Source organism: Branchiostoma belcheri, unplaced genomic scaffold, assembly GCF_001625305.1.
Source record: "Branchiostoma belcheri isolate BF01 breed outbred unplaced genomic scaffold, Haploidv18h27 scaffold149, whole genome shotgun sequence".
NCBI classification, from domain to species: Eukaryota; Metazoa; Chordata; class Leptocardii; order Amphioxiformes; family Branchiostomatidae; genus Branchiostoma; species Branchiostoma belcheri.
Window position 1 is genome coordinate 227,789 of NW_017802924.1, and position 12,256 is coordinate 240,044.

Here is a 12,256-nt window from a genome sequence, read left to right on the forward strand (position 1 = left end):
TCACAAAAAGAAAATATCTAGAAAAGAGAGGGATAGTTCCACATAGCATCATTATTTTCATAAAAAGCAGAAAGTACCATTGAAAAATGATTAAATGGATAAAATGAAGCAATTAAAGAACACGTGTCACAAAATAGCTAGTAAGAAGTAGAAAGTATAGTTTATACTATCATATCGGACAGAGTATCGGGTCATTGCCATTGCTGCTACTATAGTTGAACAGAACAGGCTGGATTGTTGTGTTTGACCCATTTCCTAATACCGCCGCCATTTTGAATCTGCTCTTGCACAGGATAGTTTCTTGCAGGTTGACTACAATTTTGCAACCGTAACATCTGCTTTGAGATTGGCCACTCTCCCTCTTATGGCCTTCAAATGTCTGTACAGAAGTTAGTCGGGATGAACGTACAAAATCACATATGTTACCAAAGCGGTTATTTACAATGTATAATGTTCACCGGTTGGATACTGTAGAAAGACGAACATTTCATAACTATTAAGTTTTTATACTGATTGCTCTAAAATAATATCTCTAATAATGATATCATAAAAGTTGACATTACGACATCTGTGAAGGCAAAAAGAAAATGGTGGGGAGATATCATATATTTTACGATATAGATAAGTATGTAAACCTGTGGCTGTGTACAATGTATGTAAGAAGTTGAGATTATGTATTAAAGGTTGATGAACAAGTGACCTTGAAAAAAAGATGTGGGTGTTATAGAAGAAAATGTTTCTAAATTGTTGCCAAAAAAATTAAACAGTTGTGTGCTTTACAAAAACATTATGAATCCTGTCTTGATTTGCCTTTCTACATCTATATTAGGATAATACAAGAAAGATTGGGTTGGGGGGTGTCGCCTGTAGTGTATGAACAATTTTGCTGCAATTTTACCACGTAAATATTGTAAGGCCTTCTTCTGAACGTAAAAAAGTCATTTGCTGTCAATATCCAAATTTGTAGTATATTCAAGTCTTTTTTTCCCTCTATGATTTTGTTACTGAAAGATTTGACTATTCAACTTCAAGAAACATGTTTCCTCGTCCATACACAATGGAATACTTTTGCCAAAGTTATAATTGCATGCACTGTTCAGTGTAACATCCATTGACCTTTATCCGTCACATATATCAGCAATAGTGAAGTGTTGCCACTTTATAAAAAGATCAAACAGCATTCTTCCCCCGCTATATGTTGACACTATAGAGTACCTTTGCCCCTTTTGTTGAATGCGTTTTGCTGTCTCCTTGATGCCTCTGTAAGAAAATTATCGCACTGAATAAAACACGACTGAATTGCGTTGGAGACAGGCATGTTCTAAAAAAGATGAACCTTTATCCGTCACGAAGATACTCGTCATAACTCTCTCTTTGTTATTTACCTTTTAGACAAGGACTGTTATTTCTTTTTCCGTGGTTTGAGAGTGTCTGAAACTCAAGCTGTCTGGATAAGGCAAAACGAAAGTTCAGCGTTGAAAAATGTCCGTTTTTTTCTGTTCTCTGTCAATGTCCCGAAAAACATCGTCCTGCGACAGATTCGTTCTTACGTTCCACTGCCGAGTCGTGGCTGTTGTAAATCCTTTGGTTAAATCCTTGGGGGCCTGCGACAGCTATTAAAATGCGAGTAACTGACGATGGTTTGCACTACAGTCGGTAAAAGTCATGCTAACAAGCAGGCGGAAGCGGAGACCCGGAAACTGTAACATGATAACACAGGTCATCGGCCTGTACCAAGAGCAAATAGCTGCGGCGGGAGCGACTACAACTCCAATGCTTGTTCCAGGAAAGAATTAAGAAGACTTCATTGTGTTAATACTATAAAACGCTTTATTTTTTAACACTTGTGCTTGATAATCTTACTTGTGTAAAAGTGTGCTGACTTGCCACACCTACACACAGACTAGTGGGATCGTCGGCTGAGTCGCTTGCCGCTTGATGTTTCCATTTTCATAACGGGGGTCCTGAATGGAGGAACGTCAACCTACCAGGCGAATACTCCTCCATAGTTTGCAGCTACTATTAAGATCAACTATAAAGTATAGGTACTTTTATTTTTATCAACATATGCAGAGTTTCAACATGCTGTTTTAAGATCAAAGGGACACACATAAAAATAAAGTAACTCGCGACAATGGTTCACCCCATTTTCCCGCCACTTGCGCTTGCCACAATCACAGTGACAGAACGATTCTGACAGAATTTTTTTGATGTGCAAGCTACGCTATCAAGGTCTTATCTACCAGAATGGTAAGTGGATGTGTTTTAGTTGTTTTAGGTAAGTTTGTTTAGCTTCTAGATCAATTTCCATGGCAAAAAATATTGAAGGTCTATACAAACTTGATCTCCTAAGGAGGCCAGTATATCGAGACAAAGTCATACTTAAGAGGCTTGACCTTAACCGAAGGTTTGACGTTGATATTTTGTTTTGTTTATAGAAACTGACTTTGCAGACATTCCATTACTGCTCTAACGCAGAGAAGCTGATTGACATGTTTGAGTGCGGGGAGACCCCGCCCCTCCGGGTACGGCCGTACCACCGCCCAGGTGCACCGAGGGCTGGGATCATGACCTCGGCATTGGTCGACGGAGACTGGATGCAAGTGGGGTGGGTCCGGGAAACCGACCGGCTGGCAGTTGAAGAGTTGTGCTCTGGAGCCGCTATTGAAGACCTGGTTGTGAAGCTGAGGGAAGCTTACGTGAAGAGGGGGTTCTGCGTCCTGAAGCTTGACGTTTCCCGTCAGTAATACCTAGTAATATACATTGCATTTCGTTTGTATAAATATGTTCCCAATAAAATGGTTCTGTCAGTCTAGTAGCCTTATTGCGTTTTTCCAAGCTTGTTTCTACATTCCAGTAATGATGTTACTGATTTCGCACATAGACAAATATACAAGGAATACACGTGTAATTACATTATTACATTACCAATAGACGACTGGTATCTATTTACCGTACTACGAAGTTATTTTCCTTCCAAACCCCCAGTCTAATATCTTTAAACTTTAGTCGCACAGATACAAATGGGAGAAGTAATAAATTCATTACTTCTTTTTACAGGCAATACCGATCGATAAACCAAAAATTATAGAAGGTTGTTGATGGTTTTATCCCATAGTATCCTGACTGACGCTTCTTACTCAAGAACAAATTTGCCGTATACTAAACCCTAACACCACATTCAAGCCCGGTCGGGACTTTAAACGCTAAAACAACTTCATAAAACGACACATTTCCCAATGTAAACATGGCATTTCATACTAACCTTGAGAATCTTGTGTAATATGTAATAATGTCACCTAACTTTTAACTATTGATAACTAATTAACGATTGAAAATATAACACTAAAATGGTTTGAGAAGTGAAATTCGCCCATTCTTGCATGGCGGCGCGGATGAAGCACGAATAGCAATCTCGTAAGCATAAACAACGATGTTGGTGCAGACGGAAGGAACCACATTTTCATCTTGCTCGACAGATACCAGTCCGCATTAACACACCCACACCGTGGTAGCACCGTGAGTGGTGAGTCTCCTGGGACGTAGTTGCGCGATCCCGCTTAGCCTTCATCCTAAGAACAGAAATTGGAGGGGGGGGGGTTTAATTGGTTCTTTAACGTCGGGCGAAAGTCATTAAAAACACAAGTCCTATTACAGACGCTGATATATTCGTGTGTACAAACCTCTGTCGACTCTGTTGTGAAATCCTCCATCCACAATGGCCGCTTTGCCACACGGCGGGGTCTAGCGGCTGCTTCAGCTGGGCTGGTGCTCTGAGCGAGGATCAAGGTAAGGTTATTAAAGACAATGTCAAAATGACAGAAGTCATGTGTACGTTCGTAGGATCAATGAATATGAATTGAGCAATCTTCAAGCGACTGATCAGAAATGTTCAACGTCAATGTATTCCTTACCGACAAAGATGTTCCTGCGGATGGCTTGTTTGATTTTTTCTGCTGCTTCTGTTTCTTTTGGAGCCTTTCCGCTCGCTTCATTTCCATTTCTTCAGTCTTCTTCCTTTTTTTCTCCTCCCTCTCTTCTTTTCTCTTCATCTGTTCTTTTACCTTGCGTTCCTTTTTCTCCTCCCTCTCTTCTTTTCTCTTCATCTGTTCTTTTACCTTGCGTTCCTCTTTCTCCTCTGCCTCTTTTCTCAGGTCTGCTATGTACTTCTCATCAAAGACAATAGCCCTAGGCTTCACCCTCCTCACTTTGCGCTGACGCGACTCCTGTATGGGTGTTAGTAGGTCAGCAACATACGACGGGACAATTCCGGCCTTTACAAACGGGTTCTCATTGGCACTATACACCTCAGATGTTGGTGATGTCACGTGCACGGGCAGAACTTTCTTTGTTGTTTCGTTGCTGACAACTTCTTCCTGATCAGCCAACTCCTTCGCCATCTGGAGTATCTCCTCCTCTTCGGGGAGTAGCTGGTAGGTACATGTATCTTGTGATTCTTCTACTTCTTCTTCTACCATGTTGTCTGCACTGTTCTCTTCTCCTACGGCGACTTCAAGGCTGTTCAGTGTCAGCCAACGGTTGTTTATCTGAGACTGGTCGATGGGGAACACTCCTGTTTTTCGGAAGCCTGTCTTTACTACTGCCATTGACAAGCTTTTCTCCCGAACAACTTTGTAGACTCTTGGGAAAGTTGATTTGGTCATGAAGAAGTTCGGTCTCACCAGGCGCATTTCGTTCACTACATCCTCAAACGTACTCTTCATTGTGTTGAAGGGTCCTCCAGGTGCGTCTAAAGGCTGAAGAAAATGACTTGTGTGGGGGGGTAGACCCATCAGTATGATATCGTTGGCGATGGCGCAGTCGATGGCCTTGGGGGTTACATGCGCGCTATGCTGGTCCATGAGTAGAAGCACTGGCTTCTCCTGTGAGGAGAACCTGCAGAAACATCTCTCCAGCCACTGGACGAAGATGTCTCCTTCAATGAACCCAGATGACGTTGTAGCGTATACCGCGTTGTCCGGCCCCTCCAACCGGTATGCTGAACTTGGATAGGCCTTTGAAAAGATTATCAAAGGCGGGATGACTCCTCCGTCTGCTGAGACACATTCCATAGTGGAAATATGATCTCTCGTGCCCTTTCTTACCGAAGCAGCCGGCGCCCCCATCTTTTTGAACGTTACCACGTTCTTCTTTTGTGGATCAAGATCGAAACCCGTCTCGTCTACGTTATATACTCGGTGGGCTTGGCCTGTCAAGCCATTGTCGCTGATCCTTGTTCTGTACAACTCGAAGAACTCTTTCACCACTTTCTCGTCAACAGCATCTTTCCTCCCGCGGTCGAGCGGAGAAGGCTTCCTTATGGTCAGGTTGTTACGGCATTTGAACCCTTTCCACCATTTTTGAGACAGCCCCTTTTTCCGATTAACCTTGGGTGTCATTCCCATCTCTTCACAACGCCGCAAGTGGGTTGCCAGGGCCAGTGAGAGAATCGCCTTCTTACTAATGGGGAATCCCCTGTCAACGCGGTATTTGATGTAAAACACCAGACTTTCCTCCTCTTCCTTGGAGAGGATGTGTGGCCTTCCGTTTCGTGCGTTCACTTGACTTTTACCCTTTATTTTGTCAGTAAGGGTTGTCCGGGGAATTCCATGTTTTTTGGCAGCCTGCGTTGGCGTTAGGTGATTTTCATTAACATCGTCTAACACGCTCTGCATTAAGTTTGCGTCCCAGGTTTTCCGTTTTTTTCTCGAATTTTCCATGTTCTGAAAATTTTATTGTAAGTCATTATATGGTAACATTGGTGGAATGCAGTGCCATTCTTTTATTCATTTATCCGACCATTCATTCATTTATTCTGTTATACTAACAAATCAGCCATCTTAACTTACTAGTATCTTAATTATGAGTAATCTTCGTTCAACGTAAAGGTTCTATGGCTCTCAAAGTCCTTGAATGGTAACCAACTTGCTATTCATTCATTTTCAAAAATCTACCAGTTTGTTATCACTTCTGTATTACATTAAACAGAGCACACGGAAAAGTTATGGAGCGATACTGTGTGGCGTCAACAGTCCGAAATTGGACAATACCTCACCTAACCTTGAAATACACCGTCCTCTTAATTCAAAATGGAGCCATCTAGCGATCCATATCGAAATCGCAACAAGAATCCACATTATTCCTTTTATAGTTACATATTAAGCGTCTCTCTGAGTCCCTGAATGCGTTTAGAGCATAATGTAACGAAATTGTCACCTTATTCATCCCTTTATACAATAAAATAAGGCAAAAAAATGTTTACTACAAACCTTTGTCGTCCGAAGTTCTAAGTCTAGACCCGCCCAAAGCCTTCTGGGTAAGAAACATGGCGGCGTTCCATTTGCGTCGGAAATAACGAAATGTAGTCGCAATAAGAGCACGTTTTTTATTGATAAATCACAGCACGCCAGCAGATTAAGGTTAGGAAAGGAAACTTTATTAAGCTTTCTTGTTCACCAGTATGTTAAACTGAAGGTACGAGCGATATTTGTCTGCTATTCCTGTAAACAAGGGCACGATGTCTCCCTCCCACGGCGTAGTTCGGCCGTCGTAATAAAGGCCAATAATTGTCTGACCTCGTCCTCTTCGTATGCATGAGTGCCAAGTCCCACGCGGCACGGTACTGAACTCCTGGGTGTTCAACCTGTGCATACCTAAAGGGATAACTGATAGTGCATTGGTATATCTCTCGCTGTACACCGTTTTCTAGCGTGACGGATAAAGGTACTTTGACGGATAAAGGTCAATGGATGTTAACTAGACAAAAATTTGGTAAGAACTAGATTTAACTCACTATATCATGCTAGTTATTTCCCCCTCTTTGTTGATTGCACTGTCCCCAGTTTTACACTCAAAATGTAATAAAGTCACCTTTCTGTTATCAAAAATAAATATAGCTGATGTTCTGCTAGTATGTGCACACAGAATTTGTTCAATGGATGGCATGTGAACACAGTTTCCCAAAATTCTTTCTTTAAAATGCTAATCTGAGAAAGACAAGTTTAGTGGGGGGGGGGGGGCAGGAAAAGCATTCAACACAGGTTTCTGTACAAAAACAGGAACATTGAAAGCTTCAAAATACACTTACCATGATTATCTTCGAAAGCTGCCCTCAAACATGTCTACTTGTCGTTTGAAAGAACTTTGACTCGGCGTTTTAAAGAGCTACAGCTGATCAGAGGTAAACAAACACTGACCTTTGACCCTCCAGCTTGGAATCGCCTGACTGAGGGGTGCGCACGATATGTCCCCCAAAAGATGTAACATATCACTATACTCTACATTTGAAACAAACACACCTCTTCGCAACTTGGCAGCAGAAAACTGGCAAAAATCAATCAATCAATCAATCAATCAACTTTGACCAGAATTTCCCCCATGCAGAAACAAATTCTATAAAATAACTAGAGACTAGGTATAATGTTTACCTTCGCATATGGTCTGGTCTTACTCAAATACACAATTTCATATATATGGTCAGGCAGGAGTATAAATCCCTCCAACTATGAAATTGCAACATTATCTGTGCTAAGTACAGGTCATGGTGATTGAGTTCTATGGATTGTAACACTAATACAGGTCATGGTGTCTTACTACATGAGATTCCAACATTATAATACTAGTAGAAAGACAACAACCCAAGTATGGATTTAAACAAAACCAGGACTTCGTCAGCCAATAGCTTTAATCTAAAACAATACTTGCACTCGGACTGCCCCCTTCTCCCAGTAAAAGATTGTTAAGATATTTAATGATACACAAAAATATGCATTTCAAAATCAGTTTGTTGTACATGTCAAAGGTCAGCTGCAGTGCCATGGAAAACCGCCAGGTAGACGAAAATATAACCATTTTTAATTTTTTTGTCACAGAATACCACATAGAAAACTAATCCATTGAACAGACAGACAAACACACATACAGTCTCATCCAATATAAAAAAAGTCTTTAACGAATTTGAAATGCTACTGTCTGACGCAATCAAATCTTACTAAATCTGATACCAGTATCTATTTCTTCTGGTGTGACGAAAATAAGTGAATATGCAACATGAGACCTGCAGCGTGATTTGAATTTTCATCATAAATGTTATTCAAATAGCCAGCTTCAGACAATTAACTCCACCATTTACGTAAGACCAATCTTAGGTTGTTTGTCACACTGCATTGCGGATCAGCTATATGCAGAAGGAGGCTGGCACACCCTACAAGAACTACAGCAACCTGTGCCCGAGTTCATGTCCAGAAGGTGACAACTAAAGCTCTTCTGACCAACGTGAAAGGTTTGTATCTGTATGTACGTGGAGGATAAATGATTAAGGTAAAATGCCCTGTAGGCAGTTTGCCACTGGCCCACGCCCATAGGTTAGGCTGGCAATCAGATTTTAATTCTCCATGTAGATGTGACGGTAAATGATAACGTTATTTTTGACTGACGACAATTGTTGATAGCTGTCAGAAAAAGTATGAAAATCAGAAAATTTCCATCTCAATATCTGCTCAGGAAAAGAAAGGTAAGTTTTGATAAAGAAAAGAGGGGTTTTGCGCCATAATAGTTATATATGGTGACGTGCAACTATTGGTAAACATTCCGCTAGAACTAGAAACTTCAAATAAAGCAACCTTAGCAAGCCGCAGTATGTTTAACATTTTTAAGGCTTGATGTTATTTGTTTAACTTTATTTGCACTTGCATATAAAAACAAAAACAGTCCGTAGTTTAAGATATGGCTTGGCCTTACAGAAGAGTGCGTTGTGCTGTTTAGCTAGTGGGACAACATTGGAAGAAACCTGCGACACAAGCTGATTTTTCTTTCTCATTTTAGCGCAAGAATTCATAAATGTTTTCATCATTATGTAATACGCTGAGAACATTGTCTTACGTTACATATTTAAGCAACTCAAGATGTGAATGTGCATTCGTGCTAAGGTTAGGTGGCTTTTCGATTGAGCACTGTGGTTGCCAAAATCTGCACAATAATGCGCCATTTTTAAACATATAAACTCAGTATATATGGACATATCAGTATAAACGGATATAAAACAGCCTTTATGCCAGCTTCTGGCAAATAAAAGCTGGCCTGGCACCATAAAATCAATAATGAAAAAGAATGGTTTCCATTCACTCGTGATGCATGTATGAATATAAAAATCCATACTGGCATGGAATAATGGATATATTACATTTACTCGCTGCGATATCAGCTGTGTTGCCTGGCAACAGGTCTGTACCATTATTGCCCTCAGGGGTGTTGCTATTACTATCAATTAACAATCATTACCAAGCTAGCAATAGGGAGTGAATGTTTTGCCATCCGGTTTGAAGTATGGACAATACAAGTTTGAAAACGTTGTAGCAGAGCACATTATATAATTTCCATGCTTTAATACAGAAACTTTCCATGTATAAGTCACCAATCCCATACATTTAAAAGTAGCGGCTAGGTATAAATACGAAACTGGTGACAAAAAAACAAGTAAATATGCATCTCTGCACCTGCATCATGATTAAAGATTTTCATCGTAATCATAGATATTAATAATATTTAAATAGCCAGCTTCAGACAATCAACTTTACAATTTACGTAAGACCGATTCTGGGTTGGTTTTCACACTGCATTGCGGATCAGCTACAGACGGTGGCTGGCACACCCTGCAAGAACAACAACAACCTGTGCCCGAGTCTCTGTCAAAAAAGTGTCAACTGAAACGTTTCTGACCTATTTAAAAGGTATGTGTCTGTGAGTGAATAAACAATTAAGGTAAAATGCCGTGTAGGCAGTTTGCCACTGGCCTATACGCCCATAGGTTAGGCTGGAAATCAGATTTTGATTCTCTAAGGAGATATGACGGGGGAAGGTTTGCTGTTTTTACTGAAGACAATGGTAGATAGCTGTCAGAAAAGTCAGGACGTCAGAAAATATTTAATAATTTCCATCTTAACATCTGCTTGGGAAAATGTTAGTTCTAACGGGGGTAACAGGGGCTATGATTGTTTTATTTCTATTGTTTTATACATATTTATTACCTCCATGAAAAATGGAGGTATTGTTTTTGGCGTGTCTGTCTGTATGTCTGTCTGTCTGTCTGTCTGTGTTTCCGCAACTTTGTGGTCAGCATAACTTCATAACGCCTCTATGGATTGTGATGATATTTGGTATGCTGGTACGTCTTGGGAAGACAAAGGTCAAGGTCAAATATGGGCCTCCTGGTGGATGACCTTGGTACTGCAGCAGAACTTCCGGTTTTTGTATCTTTTGTCCTGAACATGCTATGGTCTTGACTTTTTGGTGACAGATAGCTTTTCTTGTCAGAAATAAGTGGTGTGAGTTTGGTCCCCCTGGCAGCTTGTTCTGGAACTGCAGGGCACTTTCTGACGAAATCTTTAAAAGCCAATAAGTCAAGATAGGAACAACGTATTTTCATCAATTTTAGTGTGTAGGTAGCTGAGAGAGAGTTGTACAAAATTAAATGCAAATCATGCAAATGAGGACTTTATTTGCATCATTAATGAGAAAATGCTATAATTACAGTGTTTTATGTAATAGTACTTTTATACATGAAATCTATTTAATCTGTGGCAGGTGGAACATCAACAGATACCAATTATGCAAATGATGACCTTATTTGCATAATTAATGTGAACATTCTGCTACTCCTTATTGGTGAATGATGGGACTTTTATACCTTGTGACATGTGTAAGTTACTTAAAGGTTAACACCACTATGCATATATTATGTTAATGTGGAGGTCATTTGCATAATTAATGAGGACATGTTGAAATGTATGACAAAGCAAGCCCATACTTCATGGAGGTATGAGATCTCGGAACTCTTGTTTTCATATTGTATTTTGATGACGTGGCACAATTGCCAAAATTTGCGCTGAAATCAGGATCTACAGATAAACCATCATGACTTTGCTAAGCCACAGTCTGTTTAAACTGTTTTTAAGGCTTGACGTTACGACCATTTTGCTAACACAAGGCTTTCCAAAATCAACACGGAAACACATCTTATCGGTCTACACTTGCCAGGATATTTTCTACAATTGCATTATTCAGTAGAGTGCACGAACTAAGAAACTCAGTCCTGTAATGGCTATTTTATTGAAATTTTAGGAATAGTATTCCCAACCTTTTTAATAGAAGTGTACTTTTTTTCTAATTTTCTGCTGATTTCGTTGTTTGGGAGGTCCAAAAAGGCCGCAAGCAGGAGAACAAAATATCAATATTCAAGTAGAAAGTCTCAGACAATTAACACGTACGTAACATAACAACTAGAAACAGGGGCTCCGCCGGGTAGTTTACGCGCTGTTTTCTGTATTTTCGGGAGTGGCTGTAACTTAACAACCACTTATCGTAGGGCCACCAAATTTTCAGAGAATGGTGTAGTTAAATTAATTCATATTAAAATTTTTTGTGTAATTATGACGTCATATTACATCATGATGACGTCATTTATATGATAATGGAATATTAATGTGTCTATAATGGAATATTAATGTCTGCTAAGACTTTTGCTGCCCCTGGCAACAACGATGATGTCAAAATGACGTCATGCATAATGAAGCTGGCGGCCATCTTGGATCGGAAATCTTGACTTTTGAAATTCGTATTTTATTTTAAGATAATGCCTACAAACGCAACGCAAATGGACTTAACATGCTCATGTGAACGTTTTATGTGAAAAAACACGGAGTTGAGACGAAAAATTAGTGAAAAAAACATGGTTACACAAGAGCAAATTATATGGTCCGCCATCTTGGATTTTGACCGATGATGTCATCAAATTAGCATAAATCATAATGATATAAATTACATATAATTATATAAGATATTATCAATGTTAAAAAGGAAGTGTAATTAAACATAAAACCTAGAAAACCTAGAAAACCAAAATTACTGATTTAAAAGAAAACTGCTTGTCAGAAACCAGTTGCCTTGGCAACGCAAAAAATCAGGAATTCATCTAATTTATATGAAATTGTTCCTAGATATTTTTTTAGGAAAAGTCACCAAATTTAACATTTTAGATTAATTTAGAATTTAGCAAGAGGGAAAAACAAAAACAATGTCATGGGAGGACAATTGGAATGTAACAGCATTTTTTTTTCTCCTGTATAAACCTACATTATAACCTTAGACTTTATGTTTATATTCAAGTTAAGATGTATTTTCGGTAAATTTGAGGTCTAAGATAAGTTAAAGGGAACGTTTTAGTGAGGAGCTTCTCGTTCCGTTTAGGTGACAGGAAACC

The 12,256-nt window shown here is 39.6% G+C and overlaps 1 protein-coding gene across 1 annotated transcript; it reads right to left on the minus strand.

Annotated features, from left to right (window-relative positions):
- Positions 1-2,741: 2,741 nt before the first annotated feature.
- Positions 2,742-6,749, minus strand: LOC109465142. The gene is made up of 4 exons (XM_019762289.1): positions 6,270-6,749; positions 3,915-5,723; positions 3,684-3,773; positions 2,742-3,572 (listed from the first exon to the last, which is right to left on the minus strand). Exons 2-4 carry the CDS (start codon positions 5,718-5,720, stop codon positions 3,561-3,563), a joined length of 1,908 nt encoding a protein of 635 aa, XP_019617848.1. The 5' UTR covers positions 5,721-5,723; positions 6,270-6,749; the 3' UTR covers positions 2,742-3,560.
- Between the last annotated feature and the right edge of the window lie 5,507 nt (positions 6,750-12,256).